The sequence below is a fragment of the Chrysoperla carnea genome, chromosome X (genome assembly GCF_905475395.1).
Source record: "Chrysoperla carnea chromosome X, inChrCarn1.1, whole genome shotgun sequence".
In the NCBI taxonomy this organism is placed as follows: domain Eukaryota; kingdom Metazoa; phylum Arthropoda; class Insecta; order Neuroptera; family Chrysopidae; genus Chrysoperla; species Chrysoperla carnea.
In genome coordinates this window covers 18,712,147-18,736,032 of record NC_058342.1, presented here as the reverse complement: position 1 = coordinate 18,736,032, position 23,886 = coordinate 18,712,147, and the positions used below count along the sequence as shown (strand labels likewise).

The window sequence follows — 23,886 nt, the reverse complement described above, 5'->3', positions numbered from 1 at the left end:
CATGCAATAGAACTTCTGTAAGCGTCAACTTTTTAATTGCATCGTCGACATAAGTTATTACCTCCTTTGTAACATCCATAGATTCTTTAACAAATCGAAACCTTATGGGTCTACAATATCTGAGCGATGACGGTGTAGAGTTTTGCCATATAATTTTTTTCCTTTCTTTTCCACAAGTTATTCTAAGTGGAACAAAAGAGCTGAGAAACATATTGGAGTCTGTGTCTGTGGCATTTTCGAATCTTTGCTTATATTTTGCCTGTTGAGATCCGTCACAACCCCACTAACAAATTATTTATAAGGAACTCCGTTCATTATTGTTAAGGGAACAGAGGATTTCTTCAAGCGCTATAGATAAGCGCGTAATTGTGTTATCAATAAGGCTTTGTAAATCGCTTTCCGCACAGGTGCTTGTGATCCTTATACAATCCTTGGGTGGGTAAAATTCTTTTTTTGCATTGACTAACAGGTCATAGCACGGGTTAAGTGATTTATTTGTGTTGCTAATAATTTCATATTGTCGCTTACTTAAATCCGCTTCAACAAACATTGATAGGGCTTGTTGTGGTATAAGACAAGAAAATTCTGCTTAATTTTATTCTGCTGTTTTATATGAGAATTCGTAATATCTCGAAGTATTTTCGAAGCGTTCCTTTTTCCTCGAGACTGTAGTGTAGTGTTTGCTGCGTGACCTATGGCGTCTTCACTGATATTAATAATCGTCGTATGTGCAGCCGATCAAAGGTAGACCAAGTTTCTCGGAATGTAAAAAAGTAGCAAAAAAACGAAGGTTTTGTCCCTATAACCATATTTATTAATATCAGATCGTCACGGAATTCATCCAAATCACCTTTACATAATATGCTCTTTGTTCTTGTGATGCCATATTGAATATTGTAGCTATGTTTCCTATCCCAAGTAACAATTTATATGCTATTTAGTTTTGTTCAGTTATTTTAAGGTTTTATTAAGGTTGTGAGCATGTAAAATGGTTGTATCCTGGATTTTTAACTTGCAAAGTTACCTTGAGAGTAATTGATTTTTTGAAACATTCTCCAAAGCATCTTACGTACCTAATAATAAACCCATGTTGCTGATACAGTCTTTTATTTTTAAATCAGTTTTGAAAGAGTCATTAATAAGCTGTTATAATACCATGATAAAACTGTTGTGTCTCAAATCGTTTTTAATGATATTTAGTTTTATGGTGGTAATATAATGTCTTATCTAGAACTATTATACAACCGTTATAAAACTTAAAGGTGTAGTTTTATTCAAGTTTTATAAGATAATCTTTAAAACTACTTCAAATCGAAGTAATACAATTCTTTGGTCTGAAGAACAAATTGACTCGGAATTATTCTTTATAAAACCTTCATTAAACCAATAGAAAAAAAAATTAAGATTCGAATATGAGATTACATCTGACAGTTGACATTTTGAAGTATTCGTGCATCGTAAATACGAATAAAATAACTTTCTAAAATTGTCAAGTAAAAAAAGTTGGGGAAGAATAAAACAAACGGGACATTTCAAGCGACAAGTAAAAATAAACTATTTCAATATTATAAACAGTAGACAATCAATTAAAAACACTTCTTTGGATAATGAACCTAGTACTAGTAGTGAAATCGTTGCAGATTCGTTATTAGTTAAAGAAAATGGATCAATTCCAGCAAGTGTTACTATCCCTTCTATGACTTTACAAGCTGCGGATACTATAATTTTGCCGAATCATTGGAGCATTGAATTAGAAGATGACAATGAAATACTTTACGATGAAAATAATGAGCAAGCGAAAAATGAAACATTACGAAACGAATTAAAAACATGGTCTAATAAATTCAATATTAAGCACAATGCTCTAAAGGAGCTTATGAAAATTCTAGACCAACGATTACCCAATATACTACCGTTAGACCCAAGAACATTTTTTAATACAGTGCGAACTATCACTCTTCATCAAATTGGAAACAGCGGACAGTATTGGCATCAAGGATTTCAATTTTGTATTCAGCGCATTTTGAATTGAATAAAAGAACCAATAAATATTTCTATCAATATTGGAATTGATGGTTTGCCTACGTATAAAAGTTCAAAAGATGAATTCTGGCCAATATTATTTAATATCCACGAAATGCCGGAAATTAATCCAATGATAATTGGTTTATACTGTGGAAAAAGTAAACCAGATGATTTGAATGCTTTTTTAAATCCTTTTGTCGAAGAAATGAAGATTACTCTTCATGAAGGAATTTATATAAACGGGTACAAAATAAGTGTTAAAATTAGATGTTTTATTTGCGATTCACCAGCTCGAGCATTTGTTAAAGGTAAACAAATTTATTTGAATTATATATTTATTTGAGATATTAAACATTTTGTAGGTGTAGCTTATTTCAATGGTCAGCACGGTTGCCAAAAATGTACCACTGTTGGAGAATACTCATATATTTCCCATACCAATTTTTTTCCCACATACACTGTGATAAAAGAACAGATGAAGGCTTCCGTTCAAAAATTTATGGATCTCATCATAAACAAGATTCACCTTTATTGCAACTGCCAATCGACATGGTTCTTGATTTTCCGATAGCAGATTCCCTTCATTTAATCGATCTTGGAATTATGAAAAGGTGTTTGTTGGGCTGGAGAGATGGGTCTTTAGGAAGTTACAAAAGAAAATGAAAAAAAATAATAAAAATAAAATATTATTTCTAAAATCCAATAGAGTATTTATTTAATTATTTCTTCATTTTCAATTTTATCCGCTATACAATTTTTGTATTTTAAGTTTTTAGGTCTATTTTTATGTGTTGAAATGATTTGGTTCTTCGAAGCCAGTCTTTGTTTACTGTTTTTTAAAATTCTTTTAAAAAACTGGTCACATTCTACTTCGTTAAAAACACTGTCTGCTTGCACAATAATTGTTAAAAAAAATTTTCTAAAATTAATATAAAATTTTAAAGGCACCTTATTTTCAGTTTCTTTTTTTGAATTTCCTGTCCATGAACAAGCAGTTAAAAACTCTCTATCTAGCAAATGATCTACTAAACTATAACAACAGTCTAGCCCTTTACATTTTCCGCTAGACCCGCAAATGTATGTGAAGTGTTTTACCAAATTGTTCATAAACCCATAAATAACCCTTTAATGCATGATTTTTTTTTTCATAAAAAAATTTATATCATTCGTAAAATTGACTGGTAATCACGAAAATAATAAAAAAAAATCTCTACCTTCAATAGTTTTGAGGAAAATTCAATTTTTCTACTTGATGCATATTTGCATCACTATGCATTGGGGACATAAAAAAAACTTGATAAGTATAAATGTTTTTTATTTTACACATAGTGAGTGAAATGTTTTAAAACAATTTTTATTTTTGTTTAGGCAAAGCGCGACATTACATTTTGCGCATTTGATTTTTGACTGACCTTTATAGTCGGGCATTTTACACCGAAGGCGCGTTTCACTGAAGTCCGGCCAATGTTGAATACTATCTGCCCGTACATCTTTTGGAGGGATATGTGCAGTATTCAATTTTCTTTTTTTTGCTTCCATTTCAGGGGTTTTTGGCGTCCCCCGTTTTGAAATTATAGAAGTGCCAAATTTGCATAAAGTTTCAGCCACATCCGTTTTAAATTCCGCCAATCCGACGTCGGGCACGATATTTTTCTCTTTCATCGTTCTTTTATAAAGAACCCACGCATTTACCATCGCCAAATCCACTAAGTGATAAAATATTCTCATATACGACTTCTTGGATCTTAGTTTAATCCTATAGCGGCCAATTAAGCTATCGCACAAGTCCACCCCTCCCATATGTTTATTATATTCCTTCACAACATTTGGGCAGTTAATGGTTTTCATTTGGTTTTCCTTTCTAAGAAATCTTTGTGTACTTTGCATTGGCATTTGACCGGCATATGTGAAAAGAAGTGTTACTAACTTATTATCCTTCCACACCAATGACGAAATATCCACATCGTCAATTCTCGTCGTAAATTCATGGGAAGATCCACGTTGTTCGTTTTTCATTTGTTTTTCGTTAGGGAGCTTACAGTTTGGTATTCTATTCCGGCGTACAGTGCCAACAAACAAGATTTGCTTCTTTGCCAACCACCAGAGGAACTGACGTATAATAGTTATCACAATATAATTTGTGATTTAACCCTGCTGATACATTTCGTGCAAGACGAATAATGACATTAGCACTTGCACCTAAATCTACCTCAGAGGCCAATCTTTCTTCTTCATTATTTTCTTGTCCAGTATAAATTTCGAAATTGTAAGTATACCCGGATACACTCGATAAAACAAATAATTTGTACCCCCATTTATGAGGTTTTGCGGGCAAATATTGTTTCAAATAGCTTCTGGCTTTTGTAGCACATATTTGCTCGTCTGCTGATAAGCGTTCTTCAAAATTTACTTTTTGAAAAATTTTAATTAATTTATCAATAAGTGGACGGATCTTATACAAGCGATCTTTATTAGTTGCTTGTAATTTTGAATTATCATTAAAATGTAAGTACTCTCTAATTTTTTCGTATTGATTACAGGTCATGGTATTCTGTATCAAAATATTTCCTACTATTTCTGACCAATAATTTCTAACATTGGGCAATTGCACAATAGATGTTAGAATTGAAATACCTAAAAATTTTCTTATGTCATTCTTTGTGACTATAAATGGCTTCGAAATATTTTTTTGGGAAGCATGTTTTTGAGTTTCTACAACAATATTGTCAATAATAACTTCGTCAAAAAAAATTAAAAAAATAATATGGTGTCCACAAATTTAGAATTTCTTCGGATAATTTTTCACTTCCTCTAAATTCTATATCTTCCGCATTGGGGGACAAATTATTTTTTTTTTTCCAAAATATCTTTTGGTACTTCATTTTTAGATTTTTCATCATAATTTTCTTTTCAACGTTTTGATCACCAAGTGTATTTGGCGCTTCTCCAGAACACACCGGACCTTCCTCAGCATCGATCAATTCATCATTATCTCAAGACTTATTGACTACTAATTCATCGTCGATAATTTCCATTTCGAAGTCAGAGTCTCCGTCGTATTCAAATTCATCTTCGCTGCAATCTTGTCAATTTTCCAAAATACTTTCCAATTCTTTGTTGGTTTCCATTATTCCAAATTGCTTCTAAATTATTTGCAAATATGCATTGCAGACTCAATTGGCTTCAAATATAGAATATTTCAAATAAATCGTTTTTATTTTTATATAAAATGATAATTTCGATATTATTTTATAAAATAATTATTACTTACATTTCAAATATTTACAAAAAACCACTTTTTCAACAAAATGTTATCGCACAATATCACCAGTAACTTCGTGTAACAAAACAGCTATAAACAAGTTCAAATTTGAACGTTATTGTCAAATTGATGTGCATAATGACATTTAGACACTTTAAAAAATATTATTTTAAATTTTTACCTTCAGAATTGGTTTGAAACCCATATTTATTTAATGTTTTGTTATGTGATTCAAATCTGCATCAGTATGCACTAAAGGGATAAATCAACCAAAAATATTGAGCTTAAATGTTTTTACGTATTGTGTATGTGCTTCTTTATTGTTCAGTAACAGTTGATTAAACTGCGTTAATGATTCAAAATTCTTGATAGCAAAGTCAGGCAAAACATTAAGAACAAGACTTGAAGACATTTGTGCAGAGCTTGGAGTTTCATTAGAATTGACGACCCAAAGTATAGTGTCTAATTGTCAAGACATTTGATCTAGCTTTAATCGACATGCAGCTGTTAATAATAAGTGAGACGTCTATGCCTTTCTAATTTATTGAAAAATAAATATTGTTTTGTAATTAAATATTGTTTATTTACTATTTTGCTTATTAAAAATTAACATAGCTCACATAAATAGGCTTTAAAAAAAATTTTCTCTTGGTACGATAAATTGAAAAAAAAAACGATAATTTTACGGCCATGAACACATAATCCTGTCGGCCAACTATGCTAACACTGGGCGCATCCAATCGTTTGGTAGTATTTTGTTTTTATCCCTCAGAACCAGGCTGAGTTCCATAATTGTTAGTAATCACCGTTTTTTCATCGTCATTCAGATTTATGACCTCATTAAGCATCTTGTCTTTAGAAGCAATGTCTGCTTGAGCTAAATTAATTATTGTTCTTGTTATCATCATTACTTCCATTATTTTGTTAATAAAAAAATGTTGTTGAGCTTGAGCAATTGTCAAACTTTTACCAGTTTTAGTAGGCACAAAGGGTAAATCTATATAGAAGCAAAATAATTATTAAATTTGGCATGATGAACTTTAAACATATAACAATGAGATTTGTGGAATACTTACCAACGGCTTCAACAGTAATCACCGATATCTTTTTATTATTCTCTTCGTCGTCTTTTAAATGATTGTTGTCTGAGTCGTCAAAAAAACTACCATAATTTAAGGGGTGAGTTTCTAACAAATCATCAGTATCGGCAACGACTTTAGTGGCCTTATAATAAAACTTGTTTTCAGGAAGGCTCTTATGACTGTGGTTATTATCATTAATTTGTAATTATTGTTATAATCGTATATTGTAAATAAATACTACACCTTCTTCATTATCGTCGTAATGACTCCTCGGAAACTATGTAATAATAAACATTTCTGCTCTTAAAACTTATTTTTACCCCACAAAACTTTATTCAAATCGCTTAAAATTTCTGTACCTTCTAAACTATATTTATAATATATTGCAATTCCCTCAGGATTTCTACCTCGATTGAATAACCTTTTCCCACATTTACAATACTATTAAATCAATTCCTACGGTTCAATTTCCTACGGTTTATCTTTTGCTGATCAAGTTTTAATCAAAACTAAAACATCAAATTTTTAAAATAACTTATATATACTATAATATCGTAATTGTTTAATTAAGAGAAAAGTCCTTCTATATTCCAAAAAACTAATTTATACTTATTAACTACATAGGGATAATTTGTTTTATTGCTTAATTTTTTCTAAATTTTGAAATACTTTGTCCTTCTCTGCTTTTCTTGTATTCAGGTTGAATTCCGTAAGTTTGACTATCTCCTTCTTATGAAAGTGTGATGATCTGGTTTATTTCTTTTCTTCTTTACATTTAATTGCTCTTTCAGTTTAGATCTTTCTTTTCCTAGTTTCATTCTTATTTATCGTGGTAGATCGTTGTTAATAAAAATTTTTGTTCCTTTCAGCATCCTGCGATTTTTACATATATCTTGCTTCGTCTTAAAACTTGTAAACTTTACTTTGATAGGAGCTTTTGGATCTTTTCCTAATCGAAAAACTTCATCAATATCTGTTTTGTTAATATTTACATTCAATTGGTCTTGGAAAAGAGTAATAACTTCTTCTTCCAGTGTCGTTTCATTTTTATTCTGCTTATCATGGCCAATAATAACTATGTTATTTTTGTTCATTTCCACTTGCATTTTAACAATTGTTCTATTTTGTTCCGCCAGCAAATTTTCTAATTCCTCATTCTTTTCTCTTACATATTTATTTTCATCTTTTATTTCTTTTAGCTGCGACATTATTTTGTTTCTCCTCGGATTTTGGTAACGCAAAGGTACTTTTCCCTCGCGCTTGGGTGGATTCTTCTCCTTATTATCAATATTAATAATAATAATAATATTTATTTATTCTTAAATTTTGTACAAAGTACATAGAACACGTCAAATACAAGATATATAGTTCAATGTGTACTATAAGCAAATTCATTCATCATAAACTCATCAAGGGTGTAATGGTTATTTATCAATAAAAAATTTTTTAGAACTTTTTTAAACAATGTTACGTTTAGTTTTCGTATTTCTTTGGGTATTTTGTTATATATACGTATACAGGTGTTCAGCACACCATTATCTATATATGCTTTTGAAGTTTGCATAACTACCATATTTTGCTTGTGTCTTGTGTCATGGGCATGTTCGAAATGGTGGCTCTCAAATAGATTCACATTATTTTTTACGAAGAGAGCGCTTTCTAAAATAAATGTGTCAATCACAGTCAAAATTTTCAGATTCTTAAAAATTGGCTTTGCATGTTCGCTTGGCTTAGCATTGACCATTATTCGCACACAACGCTTTTGTATTTTCAATATTTTGTCTATGTTAACCGAGTTTCCCCAAAACAATATTCCATACCTAATATTGGAGTGGATATACGCATAATAGGTTTGAAGTACAATTTTCAGTGGCACTATATCCCTTAATTTGTACAGTAGATAAGTTAATTTAGAAATTTTTTTCGCTAGATTATCTATATGTAGAGTATTGTTTAGGTTCTTATCTATGTACAAACCAAGAAATTTGGCATGATCTGATGCACTAATAGTTTTTGACATTTTGTCTAGGGTTACCTACCTGATGTTATTTCTCATAAACAACAGTCGTGTTTTATCAACGTTTAGTTTGAGTGAGTTGTCTTGGTACCAGTTGTCTAACAGATCAAATGTTCCATTCCATAAATGTTCCATATTTAATAAAAGACTATCCTCTGTCTTTTCGTGGAATAGTACGGTTGTATCGTCTGCAAAAAGGATCAGGATATTCACAAAGGATGTTTCATCACTAGTTGATTAGTTAATAGCAGCCATTTCTACTTGTCTTGCTACATCAAAGGTTTCTAAAAGAACCAAATTTTAAGTTAAGATAAAAAATCTGGGAATTAATAAATTTTGCTTTCAACATAGAGCTCAAAGTATTACATAATTGTTTTTAACATCGATTAGTTTTGTTAATTTTTCATAATAAACATTAATTTGCTACAATAATAGTGAACGTACTGTATGGTCCAAGCAGCCTTGTATATTTCTTCTGCAGCCAATTACTCTTGGTGTTCATTGCTTTTTTTAAGAGCAATTGTCGAATTTTCGTTTTTAGGGGGCCATTTGAATATTTTTGTACTGTCATCGACCAAACTTTCTGGTACCGTTGAGCACCTCACAAAAAACAAAGAAATACATCTTTAAAAAAAATTAAGTTACTAATAAAACTAAATGTTAGATTAGTTTTTCCTTTTTTTTTAACCTATGTGTGTTAAAACATAAAATATCTATGAGAATAAAATTGTAATATTAATTATCATGTGTTATCAGAATAAAATGTAAACAATCATTAAAAAAACTTTAAATTTACATTATTTTTCGTTAAAACATGAATGTATAGTTGTCAAAGATTTTTAGGTTCTGGAAATTACACATGGACCGATCAGAGAGAAACCTCTGAATCGATGTTTACTGGTACTTAAAAATAAACTTAGATGGCATGTCAGTAGTACAGTAGTACAGATTTTGGCACGCTTAAAATCGTTTGACACTCAGTCTATGTAATGTAATGTCAATGATATTTAAATAAGAGTGTTACAGTTCACAAATTAGTATGCCGTTTTAATTAAATGAAACAACATATATGTATTACCTTCCACTAAAAGTTTTAGTAATTCGTGATACTTCAAACTAAATCGAAATTTGGTTAAAATAAAGTATAATTCATATAATTATAAACATTTTTATAATTCAAAAAAATTTAAGGATATAATAATATATACATAACTTATAAAAAACAATAAAACAAATAAATAAATATTTAAATAAATAATATACATAATGTAATTTTAAAAAATTTCTTCATAATTCAGGCACCAACTTCATTGCTGCTTCTTGAAATGAAAACTTCTTGACCGCGTTAACTGACTTTTGGTAGAATTATAACTTATGCATTCGCGCCAGCTTGTAAGAGACATGCATACCACATTGAAAAAGTGTCTACAAAATAGCATTAAATATAATAGTTAGAATAGTAAAAGAGTATTCGATATAAACTTCTCTATCCTTCTCTAATAACTTGTTTAGATCTCTATCCAACTCTTATTACTTTGGGCATTTTTTTGAAAACTTACACTTTTGCTACAGCTACGCCATCCTTATTTAATGCTTTTCTGTGTACACTTTTTGGTATACTCAATTGGACAAAAAATGCATCAGATTACATATAATATTATATGTAAAAAGAGCATTTTTTGTGACATTAAGATACATTAAGATGGCCCTTCTTTACCTCCACATTTATGTAGTTATATGGATTAAAAGTTCGAGCAGTGAAACTTTGGGGTTTTTCTTTTAAAATCAAAATAAGTATTTTTTGAAATTTTTTACTTTCCCGGAGTGGTGCAATGTTTAAAAAACAAAATGGCGTCAAAAATGAAATTTTTTTCAGAAATTTTATCATTTTTATTTTATATTCGCAAAAGGAGACATCAGTGCATATCCAAATTTGGTAGGTTTGTAGTCAATGTTAAGAACTACTCCTCATATTTTGGTGGGGTTTCGTCCCTTCCCCTCCCAGTTATATATATATATGTATACATACACATGGTAAAACAGTTCATCAGAAAAAAAAATTGGAATGCAATTGTTTGTCATATGTCTGTTCGAAAGGCGTCCTTGTTTTGAAATCTCGAAATTGGTGAATTTTACAAAAAAATTCACTAGAGACCTTTTTAATGAAAAATAATCAGAAAATCTAGAAATACGTTTTTGGTTTAAAAATTATTAGAAGAAAATATCAAATGTTTTTAGAACGGAATTATGCAAAAAAATAAAATAAATTCAATCCGAAATTTTCCGACGATGAGTGCGACCTTAGGTAGGTACTACGCTATTCTAAGATTTGAATTGCCTGAAATTGAACTGATAAAATATTATATGAACAATACATACTTGGATCCTTGATATCGGCAATCAGTTTGCTTATCCATTTAGGTATATTTTTTAATTCTGCTAATATTTCATTTTCCGTTACTTCAAATCTTTCGTTCAAGTAAAATTTAAAGGCATCTAAAAAAAAAAAAAAATATATATATATATATACAGTAGAACCTCGATAAGTTAAAGTTCAAGGGAAACACAAAATATTTTAAGTTATAGAGGTTTTAAGTTATCAAGGGTCTATGTTAGGTAAAGGTTAATATAGAGGTATGTACATGTTTCTATGTACCCTAGTTAATATAGAGGTATGTACATGTTTCTATGTAGTTACTGAGGGCCTATACAGAGATTATTTATTTAAGTTATAGAGGTTGCGTCTTTTAAGTTATAGAGGTTTTGGGCTCTGATGGGAAGGGAACATAGTATTTTTTGAAGTAACAGAGGTTTTTATGTTACCGAGGTTCAAGTTATCGAGGTTCTACTGTATATATATATAATAACTACAAACAAATTAATTCATTGTTATCAAAAACGAGTAAAAATACCTGTTATTATTGCTAATTTCTTATCATCCAACCGCATCGGTTGAATATCCTTTTTTGAGCCATTGCTGGTCCTTCCAGAAAGGGTGCTGCTTCTTAGCACCTCTTCACCAAACACAATTCTAGTAATTTTTTTTACAAATTGTGCTGGCTTGTCTAGATTTAGCCAAGAAAAAATACCTGTTATTATTGCTAATTTCTTATCATCCAACCGCATCGGTTGAATATCCTTTTTTGAGCGATTGCTCGTCCTTCCAGAAAGGGTGCTGCTTCTTAGCACCTCTTCACCAAACACAATTCTAGTAATTTTTTTTACAAATTGTGCTGGCTTGGCTAGATTTAGCCAAGTAAAAATACCTGTTATTATTGCTAATTTCTTATCATCCAACCGCATCGGTTGAATATCCTTTTTTGAGCGATTGCTCGTCCTTCCAGAAAGGGTGCTGCTTCTTAGCACCTCTTCACCAAACACAATTCTAGTAATTTTTTTTACAAATTGTGCTGGCTTGGCTAGATTTAGCCAAGAAAAAATATCTGTTATTATTGCTAATTTCTTATCATCCAACCGCATCGGTTGAATATCCTTTTTTGAGCGATTGCTCGTCCTTCCAGAAAGGGTGCTGCTTCTTAGCACCTCTTCACCAAACACAATTCTAGTAATTTTTTTTACAAATTGTGCTGGCTTGGCTAGATTTAGCCAAGAAGCAAACACTTCCGCTATGGACACATTTTCACCCAAATAAATCTACAAGGGATTAAAAAATTAAATCAACAAAAATGATATATTTATTTGTAAGAGTAAAGAAAGATTTCGAATGTACTTTTTCAGCAACGGTTTTGACGGGTTGTAGCAAAGTTTGTTATTAATTAAATTTATTATTATAGGGCTAGAAAGTAGTTAAAATTTGATGGTATTCTTCTGGTTAGCTAGTGCTAGCGACAAATTTCTATTTGAATGTTATGCTTTATGGAAAAGCAAACTTACTAAATTCGGCTAAAATCGTTTGTAAAATTCTTATGTAACATTCTATTTCTGTCGAATTTATACGGAAAGTAGGTTCTCTATAAAGATTATAATTTAAATTTTGTTGTCCTGATATATAAATTCTCCAAACAGATAACAACGTATGCAATTATTTAGCCCTGTGTATAAGGTAACACCTATACATTAAAATTCTAATTCTGCATTTTGAATAGTCTTAATTTTGAGTACCGAAAAGGTAAAGCTGTATTATGTCAATTCATCTCCTATTTAAGATTGTTTGATTTATAGTATTAATTTTATTTACCTGGCCCGTGTCCTGGTCAAAACTGCCAACTTCTTTTTTAACAACTTTGGCAGCAACCGGCCTTATGTGCTTGTCTGAAAACAAATAATTTAATATTATTATTCAACAATTTAATATAAAGCAAAAAATGAAATAAATGAACAGCAGCCCCCCCCCCTTTTGACGACATCCATGCTTACTCTAATGTATTTATAAATAAAAATTGGAATTTTAAGTAATTACTAAACTGTAATTTGAATATATAAATATATTACTGTCAACTGTAACTGTAATACACAACACGTCTGTTCTTTTTGCCCCACTCTCCAACTTATTCAGAAATTTTGAAACCCGTTGTACATAGAAAAAAATTCGTATTTTTGCATGTATTGGGAAAAATAGACCGAAAATTTTATAGACCTGGAGTATTGTTGTGATTATTTTTTTTCTAAATCCCTTTTTGCAAGATATACTATACTGTGTGAATTTTCTATTGTGACTCTCTGCGGCTCATTAATTTACACTTTTTGTGTTTTATATTATTACACTAAATGTTATTATAAAATGGTAACTAAGCTATGTAATATAAAAGAAAAATGTATCCATTACCAACAATAAAATTTTTTCTACGTAACTCCTCTTCGAGCTTTTCGCATCGCTCTTCTAATTTGCGATACCGCTCTTCCAATTCTTGATATTTTCGTTTGGACTCAATGTTTTCAATGTTTTCGTTTGGACTCTAAGGAAAAAAAAAAACAAAAGTTATTAAGAACCCACATATTTAATTTTTATTTGCGTTATTAATTTTTTGAAATCAGTAAAAATTAGAAAGTGTTTGAATCGAATAATTTTCAAAATAAATATAAAAAAATTAAATAAAAGGTATAAAATAAAAATAAAATAAAGTATTAAGGCGGTTGACTTATTTTAAAATAAAGTACAGTTTTTAGTAAGCAAGTCGGTTTCAAAAAATTACGCTTTTTGAAAAAAGCAAGCACCGATTGTGAATTCACTTATTACATCAAAAATTAACATGTAGCGAACATTTTTACCAAATTTTGTATTAGTCCTCAAAATATTCAAATAATATCAGTGGCGTAGCGTGCCTTGTCGGGGCCCCGTATAAAAATTTTTTTGGAGGCCCTTATATGGAGGTAAAGATTTTTCACAAAAGAAAAAAAATATTGTGAGAAGTAATATTTATTTATCACATAATTTACCCATTTTACAAATAAAAATCGAATTTTAAATATTCACTCTCCTTGCCTTTTTATCGGCAAACTGATTTATTAAGTCATTTATGGCTGATGATGATTTTAGTTTTTCTAAAGATTCTGCCTCTATGGACAATAGTGAGATGTCTGACAGCCGTTCTTGTCCCATCGAAGTTCTTAAGTAATTTTTTATTAGTTTTAATTTTGAAAAACTTCTTTCTGCCATTGCGGTTGTAACTGGAAGGGTCAAGAATAAAAAGCATGCTGTGATTACCTCGGGAAAACTGGATGCAAGACTATTGAATTTTACTAGCAATAATTCAATGAGTTCTTTAATGGAATAAATTTTTTTAATTTCAGAATTTAAGCATGTTTTTAGAGCCTTTAATTGGTCACAAAGATTAAGTGAGATGTCTTTACTGTATTTAGCAGACAGTTTTCCGGAAGCGTTTAATATCTCTTCGCTTGAAGAAGATAGGAGTTTCTCCGGTTGTAATATGACACCTTCAGTCTGATCAGAAGATTTCGGATTCTTATAGCCAGTGGAACATCCCAACTCTCGTATTACAGTTAATTTTCCTTGGTCATATAATTTGCAATAATATTTCCATCTTTGATCAAAATATTCTGAATGCTGGGCTGAAGGCGGGAAAAAAAGGAATTGCTTTATAGAATTTTGTCATTTGTAAAATAAAATAAATTAGAAAGTTTTTATTCTTTTTCCTTACACACTTTGGGGGCCCCCGTGGTCCGGGGGCCCCGTATAATTGATACGGCAAATACGGCGGTAGCTACGCCCCTGAATAATATGTGTACAATATAAGTAATTAAGGAATAAATACTTACATCTTCTTCTAGAATTAATCTATTTTCTTCGGTGACAGCCTCAACATATCTCCGAGCATCAACCACATTTGTCATAGTTTCCTCGTCAATTTCATCGATCATTTCACCCTGAAAAATAGTATAAAATATATACTTATAAGTGAAGTCGCTTCTAATTATTAATAAATTTAAATAAATCAAATCAAACAATTTGGAATTGTGTAAATATATACCTATAATTTATATTAAGACATGGTGTTTCAGCAAAAATAGTAAATATTTTAGGTACGTATTCAGAGACTTAAAAAAGTTCCTATACAAATGATATCTGTACTATTCTCAAACGTTGCTTAAATAGAGCCTATAGAAGGTTGTTATTCCTATGAGTTTAAGAATAGGGTATGTCTTTATAATAGGTTGGCTGATAAGTCCCCGGTCTGACACATATATGGCGTCGCTAGTATTAAATGCATATTATTTTTATATAGTACCAACCTTCAAATGATTCGTGTCAAAATTTGACGTCTGTAAGTCAATTAGTTTGTGAGATAGAGCGTCTTTTGTGAAGCAACTTGTGTTATTGTGAAAAAAATGGAAAAAATGGAATTTCGTGTTTTGATATAATACTGTACAGTGTCCGAAATTTGTTGTTAAATTATACAAAAATTGTAATTTTAGTTAATATTTTAGGGAAACTATATGGTGAAAAATTTTATATTTTATTTTTAAAGATTTTTTTGTTTTGTTTTTTTTTTTTGAAAAAACGGTAACTCTCCTTTACTAGAAAAAATTAATTGCAAAGATCTCATGTTAGGAGTGTTAAATTGTCTTTAAATTTTAACAGCGTGTGTATTCTCAGGCTTTTAATTACTTATATTAAAATTTTGGAATATTTCTTAAGATTTTGCTTGAATGACCCAACCATGTAATCAATTATTTGCTTTATATTTATAAAATGTATGAAATGCATACCTGTGTGATGCTATCCATTTGGTGTTGTATCCACTCCTCACTCATGAACCCGTTACTGGTGGGTATTGGTGAGTTCGGCGTGTTGACACTTTGGTCGGTGTCACTCGACGCAGTTATTATTGTTTTTGCAGTGGGAATGCTTATCCTCTTCCCCGTATCAATTTTATTTTTAACATCAATTCTATTTTCTGAAAATGATTTTATAATTATCTTCTTTTTTACTGTGAAAATTTTTAGGATTACTTACCCCCTAAGAACAAAACAATCCCTTTAAGTACTTTCCTTCGTACTTGAAGCTTGTACTTTTTTTTTTTACTCCAAGATTCCTCTTTAAATTTATGAATGTAGCGCACCTCCATAGGGAATATTTTTTTGGACTCAATGATCTTTACACAAGCCCATAATTTTTTGCCTGGTGTGGCTAAAAAAGAATGAAGATTTAAACTAAACAGTTTTACTGATAACAAGGATATCAATAAGCCTAAAAACCCACTTTAGTTCTTTCTATGGTAATAAAAAGAAAGACATTATATGGAGAGCACAATCTACATGGAGAACTATTTTTAAGTGATCCTAGATTTTAATTTAATTTGCTCCCTTACGGGTAAATAGTGATGCTAACTAAAAACTGTTTCAAACAAAAGTTGTTTTATTTATAATATATAGTTATATGTTTTTAATTTTTAAGGGACATTTTTTTCTATTGCTATTTTCAAAATTTCGGGCAATAGACGTCTAGTTTTTTCACAGGTGGGATAAAATGGTTTTTTAAATTTTCACTGCATCAGTTTTCTATTACAATAAGAAAGAAACGAGCAATCGAAAATTTTATTATCTCTGTAAAAGAGAACTGAATAGAATTTTCGTAGAGAAAAAACTTTTAGAGGAAAAACCACGCGACGCGTCCTCCTTTTTCATGTCAAGATTTTGTATGGCGAATTTGATTACATTTTTACAATTCTCTTTTGAGTATTTTGTTCCCAGAAATTGATAGAAATTCAATGGATTTTAAATTAGAGATTGTCTTTAATATAGTGGTCTCATTTTTTTATCAATTCTCCTTAAATGGGACGATTTTATTACATCCTCATTTTATCTAATAACCGAAAAATACCCAAACATAAAAGATTTGTTAATTATTTACTTTTTAGTATGTTTGTACTGGTCATGCAACTTCTTCGCGATTTTATACAAGCTACTACTATTGAAAGGCAAAGATCTTAAATCTTTACCGGCCAATATACTATTAAATCCGTTAAAATAAGTGAACACAATCATCTTGCAAAAATTATGTACAATATTAAATTTCAACTTCGTAGAATGCTCGCATTCTTTGAAATTGAATTTTACGTTCTGAAAAACCATTTTCCTAATCACTTTTAACAAATGTTTTTTGTTTGGGTCATTTTTCAAAATAAATTTAGCGATATTATAAGCCTTAGTCATATTTAATAAAAATTGACTATTTATATAGTTAAGCCTAGTAGCAACGGCCCCCCCAAACTCTTTTTCGCGCACAAAATTTAAAAATACATTATCCTCCTCCTGCTGCAAAAACACATTATATTTACCCTCCTCACACTTTTTTATTTTAATGTTTTTTAAAATGCACCCCCCTACATAAGCAATAGCATTTTTCTCTAAATCATTTAAAATATGACTCAAAACTTCAGATGGAATCTCAACCGCTGTAATCTCCGCTTCTCCTCTCTCCTGATTTTCACTCTAATAAGAAAAAAAGAAACCATTAGTAAAAAATAAAAGTAATTTTTTGTAACTGTTTTCATAAAATTTTAAAATCGATAAAAATAACAATATTCTAACTATAATTTTTTAGAAACGTAGAAACATAATCAAGTTCTTAAATAAATTTAACAAAAGTTATCAACAATTGTTAATAATCAAAAGTTATTATTTACCTGTAAGATAAATGTTTGCAATGGAATCAGCAACTCCGACCCATCATCTTCACAATTCCCTCCCACAGAATGTTTACTAACTAAGTTAGTGACCAGAAGAGATTTGTAAAACGGTCCAAAAGCATGGCACGATGGATTCGACCACCGACTTCCTCGTTGACGAACTTTCCCGAAAAAATTCTCTAAGGGATCTTGGTTCAAAAACCTGGGAACCAACGTCTCAATTCCAAGATCCTTTAATGTATTCGTCGGTAAAATTAAATTTTCCAACGTAAATACCCAATTTTTGAAAGTCGGTGGGCGTGTGTCATTCGTCTTCCACTCGAGTCGAGGCATTCCATACTTTTGAAAATGGGGATAGCCTCTCTCCAAAACTTTACTTGTAAGCTATCCCCTTCCTTAAGATCTATCTGAGTTTTGAGTTTTTTTCCTCCTTCGTTGAAAGGTCCGCAACCATTGACGCTATCGAACACATCATCCATAAATTTTAAAAAAACTGCCGTTTCTGTAGCGCGCCTCTCCATTTTCGTTTCACCAATAGTGAATTCTGAAAAATAAACCTCATTTAAGCTTTGTTTTATATTTACACTTAATTGGCAATAAAAGTTTTACGCAAACACTTACACACTTTGCTAGTGATGGAATCATTAAATTGATTCCTGCCGCAACTGAACGACTAAAAATTTGGGCACAAACAGAAACTTTTTTTAAATTTTGGGATTGACATGATGCTCCGTCAACTTGTGCATTACTCTAAGATCGCCACTTGGAGAGTCCAATATCCAAGCCTTCAGGATATCGTTCCACTTCGCCACTTTTTTTTCACCGTCTTTCTGGAATAAAATATTTTTTGATATCAAATTATTTCTTATTCCTTTTAAGAGATGGGGAGTGTCAAAGAGAGGAATTATTGTTGATTCTCCAATTTCAAAAACTTGATGTCTGAGTTCCTCACCTCGGGCCAAATATTTTCCCCGCGTATCCTCTAGTATACGATGGATCGCGTTGATATTATTTGACCCTTGGTCACAAATAGTACCTACAACATTAAATCCAACATTTTGTGCAGCCAAAATAATTTCTTTAATGGCCTTTACTATTTGTGGCCCTTTTGCGGCTCCATTCACAAACTGGTATAGCACCGTCTGTTTCCAATTTTGTACAATTCCTCTTAACATAAAATATCATAAAAAAAATTATTATATAAGATTTTTAGAATAAATGAAGAGTTGTGGGTACAATGATTAAATTACAATAATATAAATCGGAATTTTTTGTCAACAAATTCGATCTATAAATATATTTTATTATATGAGTGAGTAACAAAAAAGATTAAAATGTATACAAATTACTAAATTACAACATAACCAACCCTTTGTAATTCTAAACAATTCGGTATTATTTGTACTGCCAAAAGCAATAAATATTTAATTACGATTCTTTGCTTTTAAGTTTTAATTTTACAAAATATTTTGTTATTACAGTTACCTTTCAAGTAGGCATAATTTTATTACTAAAAGTGATGACGATTGTTATGTTCGGGACGTGTTGTCTGAGCAACTGTTCTTTATTGAATAATTATTATTACAAAAACAAGTAATATTTATTAGGTAAATAACAAATAGATAATTCTAGAATAATTATATAATACTTAACACAACATCTTCCTTTTTTAATTAAACTTTTTTTTTTGACTCTTCATGAAATTTGAAAATCTAATTGAAATTCCAAATTCCTCTTTTTTATTTATTCATTCACTTAATTTATTTTACAAATTCATTCATTCATTCACTTAATCTATTTTTAATATTAACACAACAATTACTTTCAAAAGATTATACAAAACTTTTGGTTGTTTGTTTGTTTGCTTGTTAAATTCAAAAAATTATCATTATGTTCATAAAAAATAATCCTTGATAATTTTTCATAAAAATTAACCTTGCACTATTGATTAATTGTCATCATTTAATTGTTAACTTTTTCCAAGAATTTCAAAATAACGGTCACTAAAATAACTTACACTGTCTAAAAGTGTAATTTTTTTTTATCGTTGTTTTAAAATTCTTGGAAAAGTTCTTAATTATTTATTTATGTATGCAATCTGATACTTATTTAATCTAGATAAATAAATTTCTTAAAGAAGTTAATTATTTGTATTATTTACGCTTTTGACTCCAATCGAAGTGCGATTTACACTTTTACATTTTTCAGGAAAAATTGAAAAAAATGATACTAACAGACTTCTGAAAATGAAAAGCTGTTAATGATGAATGAATTTATGGAAAATACTAACATCAGCGATTGTGATGTAGCAGATTTCGAAAAATTTTATTCTTATTTATCGTCTACATTCATTAAGTTATAACAAAATTCATCATCACAACAAGTCTAAACTTTGCCTTGGCGCTCGTATTACCTTAAACATGCTAGGCAATGATTTTTTTTAACTGTGAAAACTGATAATATTATTCTCAAAAATTAACAAATGATTCTCAAAAGAATTTTTCAAAAATAATTAATTCGAATTATGAAAAAATTTCGGACACCTTTAAAAAATGAAAGTTTTAAAAAAATTCTTTTCTTCCTAGGTATGTACTTGTTCGATGAAACGCAAATAAATTCCGAAAATAAAAATTTTACTATTAAAATGGTCAAAATTAAAATCGAAAATAAGTTCAATTTGACTTCATGATTCATTTCCAAATTACAAGAAATTCACTATTAAAAATTGTAGCACTTGTCTTTGCCAGTATAAAAATAATTTGTCTGTTGGTAAAACAGTTTTTATTATACAAACTGAATTTTGAACTTATACTTAGACTGTGACTTTAATTGACGAGAAGGACATTCACAAAATATGTATACACCAGTTTCTATTTATTTTCATTGTGAAGCATACCAGAAACAGAATCAATACACCCAAATAGGTAGTCACATCGAAGTATTATACAATGATTAAGATAGACAAGGATAGACATAGACTATCAAGCCATCTATTGATGAGCTATTTAACTTTATTAAATAAATTACAGATTTCTGTAAGTTATTGCCATCTATTAACGAATAACTCTATTGTTGGTTACACTGTTACAGATTTCTGTTTGAGTTGAATTAGATGGTAATAGATGGCATTAATTTACAGAAATCTGTAATTTATTTAAAAAAGTTGAATAGATCATTAATAGATGGCTTAATAGTATATATCTATCCTTGTCTATCGTAGTTATTGTATAATGCCTAGAAGGTGACTTCTTATATGTTTGTGTTGATTCTGCTAGTCTAAGTATCATTTCAAAATTCAGTTTGTATAATAAAAACTGTTTTACCAACAGATAAATAAATTATTTTTATACTGTGAAAAAAAACCAAGTGTTACAATGAAAATAAATAGAAACTGACATATACATATTTTGTTAATACCTTTCTCGTCAATTAACCCTTTAGCTACTAGTGGTACTTATCAGTCCTGATTTTTACTACCTCTGAAACCCCAGCATGTGAAATAATGGAAATTTTTTGGTGCTGCTTGATGTTTTGATATCTCGAATAGTTTACGAATACGGATTTCTTTAAAAAATTCAAAAATTATTTACCAAACCGGAGATAAAATTTGGGTACTTCAAGGTACCACTAAGGGATTCATACAACAATAAAACTCAAATTATTTAAATTTCAAAAATAATTTAATATTTTCTTATTATAATCTTTAACAATCGAAATAATTACCAATAAATAAATTAATCCTGGTGGTAATGAAGGAAACAATTTTTTTCCTTGTTACAGCATAAAAAAATTCCACAAGCTGAGCACTTTGAAAAAGGTCTTGATTGTATTCCATAACAGCGGCACTGTTCACACCTTCCTCTTTGATTCCCAAATCGTGCCCAATGAGCACCTCTATTACTTAGTCGTAAGTCTTGAGATACCGAATAATTATATTTTCTCTTTTGCGGACGATTACCATAGCTGATGCGTGAATTTGACAATCTTGATGTAGAAGGTAAAGTAGCACCTTTTACTGCTAGTCCATTTGTGACAGCTCTACGAAACTCCAACACGCTCATTTTAGTTCGAGCTTGGCAATAAATTATATATGCATTTATCAAAGAAATTTCTATCATTCCAAAAAGTAAACGGTGCCACCATTTCTTAGATCTTCTGTCTAAATTATATAAACTGCGTAGATGATCGGCTCGATCGACACCACCCATAAATTTTCCATAATCGCATATTACTTCGGGACACTTTATTGGATGTTTTTCCCCTTTTTTATCTCTTCTTTCTACTGTAGTTTCTTTACTACCATTATAATTTGAGGCCAAGAGAACTGGTCGATTATCCATCCATTTACAGAATGTAATGCCTGTGTTACTTGTCTTGTGATCGAAATCGCCTCTTTTCATGTGCTTATCATTAATGGTAGGAGGAATACCTTTTCTATTTTGTCGTATAGTGCCGCAGGCGAAAGTTCCTTCAACTTTCAATTTTTCCAACAATCGTAACGATGTGAAGAAATTATCGAAATAAATAATTTTTTGTTTCCCCCAATGCTCTTCAGTCATTTCTAACACAACGCGTTCACCTAAATTGTAATTTTCAAATTTTTTGTCAACTTGACCGGTTTTCCCTTGATATACATCGAATTTCTTTACGAATCCACATTTATCCGCCAAGATCCATAACTTATAACCTCTTTTCACAGGTTTCATTGGATTATATTGTTTAATCGTGGATCTTCCTTTGAAAAGGATCATGGCTTCATCTACAGCCAGCTCTCTTGAACCATAGTAATAATGCTTAAATTGTTCGTTCAAAATGTCTATCAAAGGCCTTACTTTGTATAGTTTATCATTACTATTTGTTATAAATGTATTGTCGTTGATATGAATATTGGAAAGTATCGTTTCAAATCGCGTCCGTGTCATAATATTCCTTACAAACGGAACGTCATAATCTTTATCGGTTGACCAATAATTTTTAATGGAAGGTAATTGGTGATACCCCATAAAAAAATTCAATGCAAAGAACGATAAAAGTTCATCTTCGGTAAGTTTTAAGTTTTTATTTTTTTGGGTGGCATATAAATTCGATTGGAAAGTTATGTGTTTTATTGCAGGACCCATTACCTTTATAAAAAAATCAGTGGGTGTCTCACAATCGGAAATTTCGTCTAAATTTACACCTGCAAGAGAACAGAATTTCAATACATACTAAAATATTATGATGGTTACCGTATACCTTCTGGCAAATAATAAGGACCAATATTCTTATCTTCTTCAATTTTTTTCCAAGTCCTGCATTCATGTAAAATATTTGTAATATCTTGTAATGTAGATGGTACCGCAGGTCCCATTTCAATATCTAATTCTTCGTCTTCATTAAACATGTTATCTAAATTTCTTTCAAAAACATCCGTAAAGTGATCAGTATTATTATCCTCCTCCTGTTCAAAATCATCCTCTTCATCGGTTTGTTCAGATAAATCGAATGGAATATCTTCTTCAAGTATTCTTATTAACTCATCATCAGTCATAGCTCTATTTCTCGAACACATTTTCAATTACTGTACTAAAATCGATTTATTTCAAATACTATTTTATTGTTTCAAAATAATATCATAACAATGCTTACAAAAGCATTGTACTTACTTAATGGTACTTACGAGTCCAGTTTATATTTTTTGATATTTAAAGATGAACAATTTAATAAAATAAAACTATTTTATACAGGCACATTCAAAACACATTAATTATTAATAAAAATCCACATATTTAATTAAAAATTCAAAATTATACCTGAATTTTGTTCGATAATTTACACTAAAATACGCAATTATAACCTTTGACAAGAACTGAGTCTCAATTAGTGTAAACATGCTGTTATTGCAAGTTTTTTCAAGTTTTTGAATCATAATCCGTATAAGAATACATTAAACTTTAAAGTACCACCAAAATATCTAGAAATAAATATTGTTAATAAGTTTTACAGAGAATTCAAATAGTCGGTACACTGAAGTACCACTAGTAGCTTCCTAGAGAAACAGTGTCGGTAGTTAAGGGGTTAAAGTCACAGTCTAAGTATCATTTCAAAATTCAGTTTGTATAATAAAAACTGTTTTACCAACAGATAAATAAATTATTTTTATACTGTGAAAAAAAACCAAGTGTTACAACTTGTAATAGTCATTTTTTTGTAATTTGGAAATCACTCATGAAGTCAAATTGAAGTTATTTTTCGATTTTCGACTAATTAGTTATATAATTTCGACCATTTTGATAGTAAAATTCCTACTTTCGGAACTTTTTACGTTTCATCTAACAAAATACATACCCAGGAAAAAAAGATTTTTTTTTTTAATTTGAAAAAGCTCACTTTTTACTATTTTATAGCCAA

General features: G+C 30.1%; 2 protein-coding genes across 2 annotated transcripts; both read right to left on the bottom strand.

Moving 5' to 3' along the window:
- Window positions 1–11,498: 11,498 nt before the first annotated feature.
- Window positions 11,499–18,135, bottom strand: LOC123302987. Its single transcript, XM_044886081.1, has 10 exons — window positions 18,118–18,135; window positions 17,494–18,040; window positions 17,146–17,299; window positions 15,822–15,995; window positions 15,575–15,762; window positions 14,624–14,731; window positions 13,173–13,302; window positions 12,585–12,658; window positions 11,653–12,040; window positions 11,499–11,575 (listed from the first exon to the last, which is right to left on the bottom strand). The coding sequence occupies exons 2-10, from the start codon at window positions 17,827–17,829 to the stop codon at window positions 11,499–11,501; spliced, it is 1,629 nt and encodes a 542-aa protein (XP_044742016.1). The 5' UTR covers window positions 17,830–18,040; window positions 18,118–18,135.
- Window positions 18,136–21,070: 2,935 nt separating this feature from the next.
- On the bottom strand, window positions 21,071–22,527 carry LOC123302175 (piggyBac transposable element-derived protein 3-like). Its single transcript, XM_044885004.1, has one exon. The coding sequence runs from the start codon at window positions 22,497–22,499 to the stop codon at window positions 21,231–21,233; it is 1,269 nt and encodes a 422-aa protein (XP_044740939.1). The 5' UTR covers window positions 22,500–22,527; the 3' UTR covers window positions 21,071–21,230.
- Between the last annotated feature and the right edge of the window lie 1,359 nt (window positions 22,528–23,886).

Bases quoted from the DNA above. Each gene is read 5' to 3' on its own strand.
- LOC123302987 (XM_044886081.1), bottom strand. From the start codon at position 17,829: ATGCCTCGACTCGAGTGGAAGACGAATGACACACGCCCACCGACTTTC. The intron at 15,996-17,145 runs GTAAATATAATG...ATTCTTTTTTAG, and splicing joins AATAAAAAAGTGTGAGGAGG to CCACACCAGGCAAAAAATTA. The intron at 12,041-12,584 runs GTAAATAAAATT...AATCCCTTGTAG, and splicing joins TTGACCAGGACACGGGCCAG to ATTTATTTGGGTGAAAATGT.
- LOC123302175 (XM_044885004.1), bottom strand. From the start codon at position 22,499: ATGGGGTATCACCAATTACCTTCCATTAAAAATTATTGGTCAACCGAT.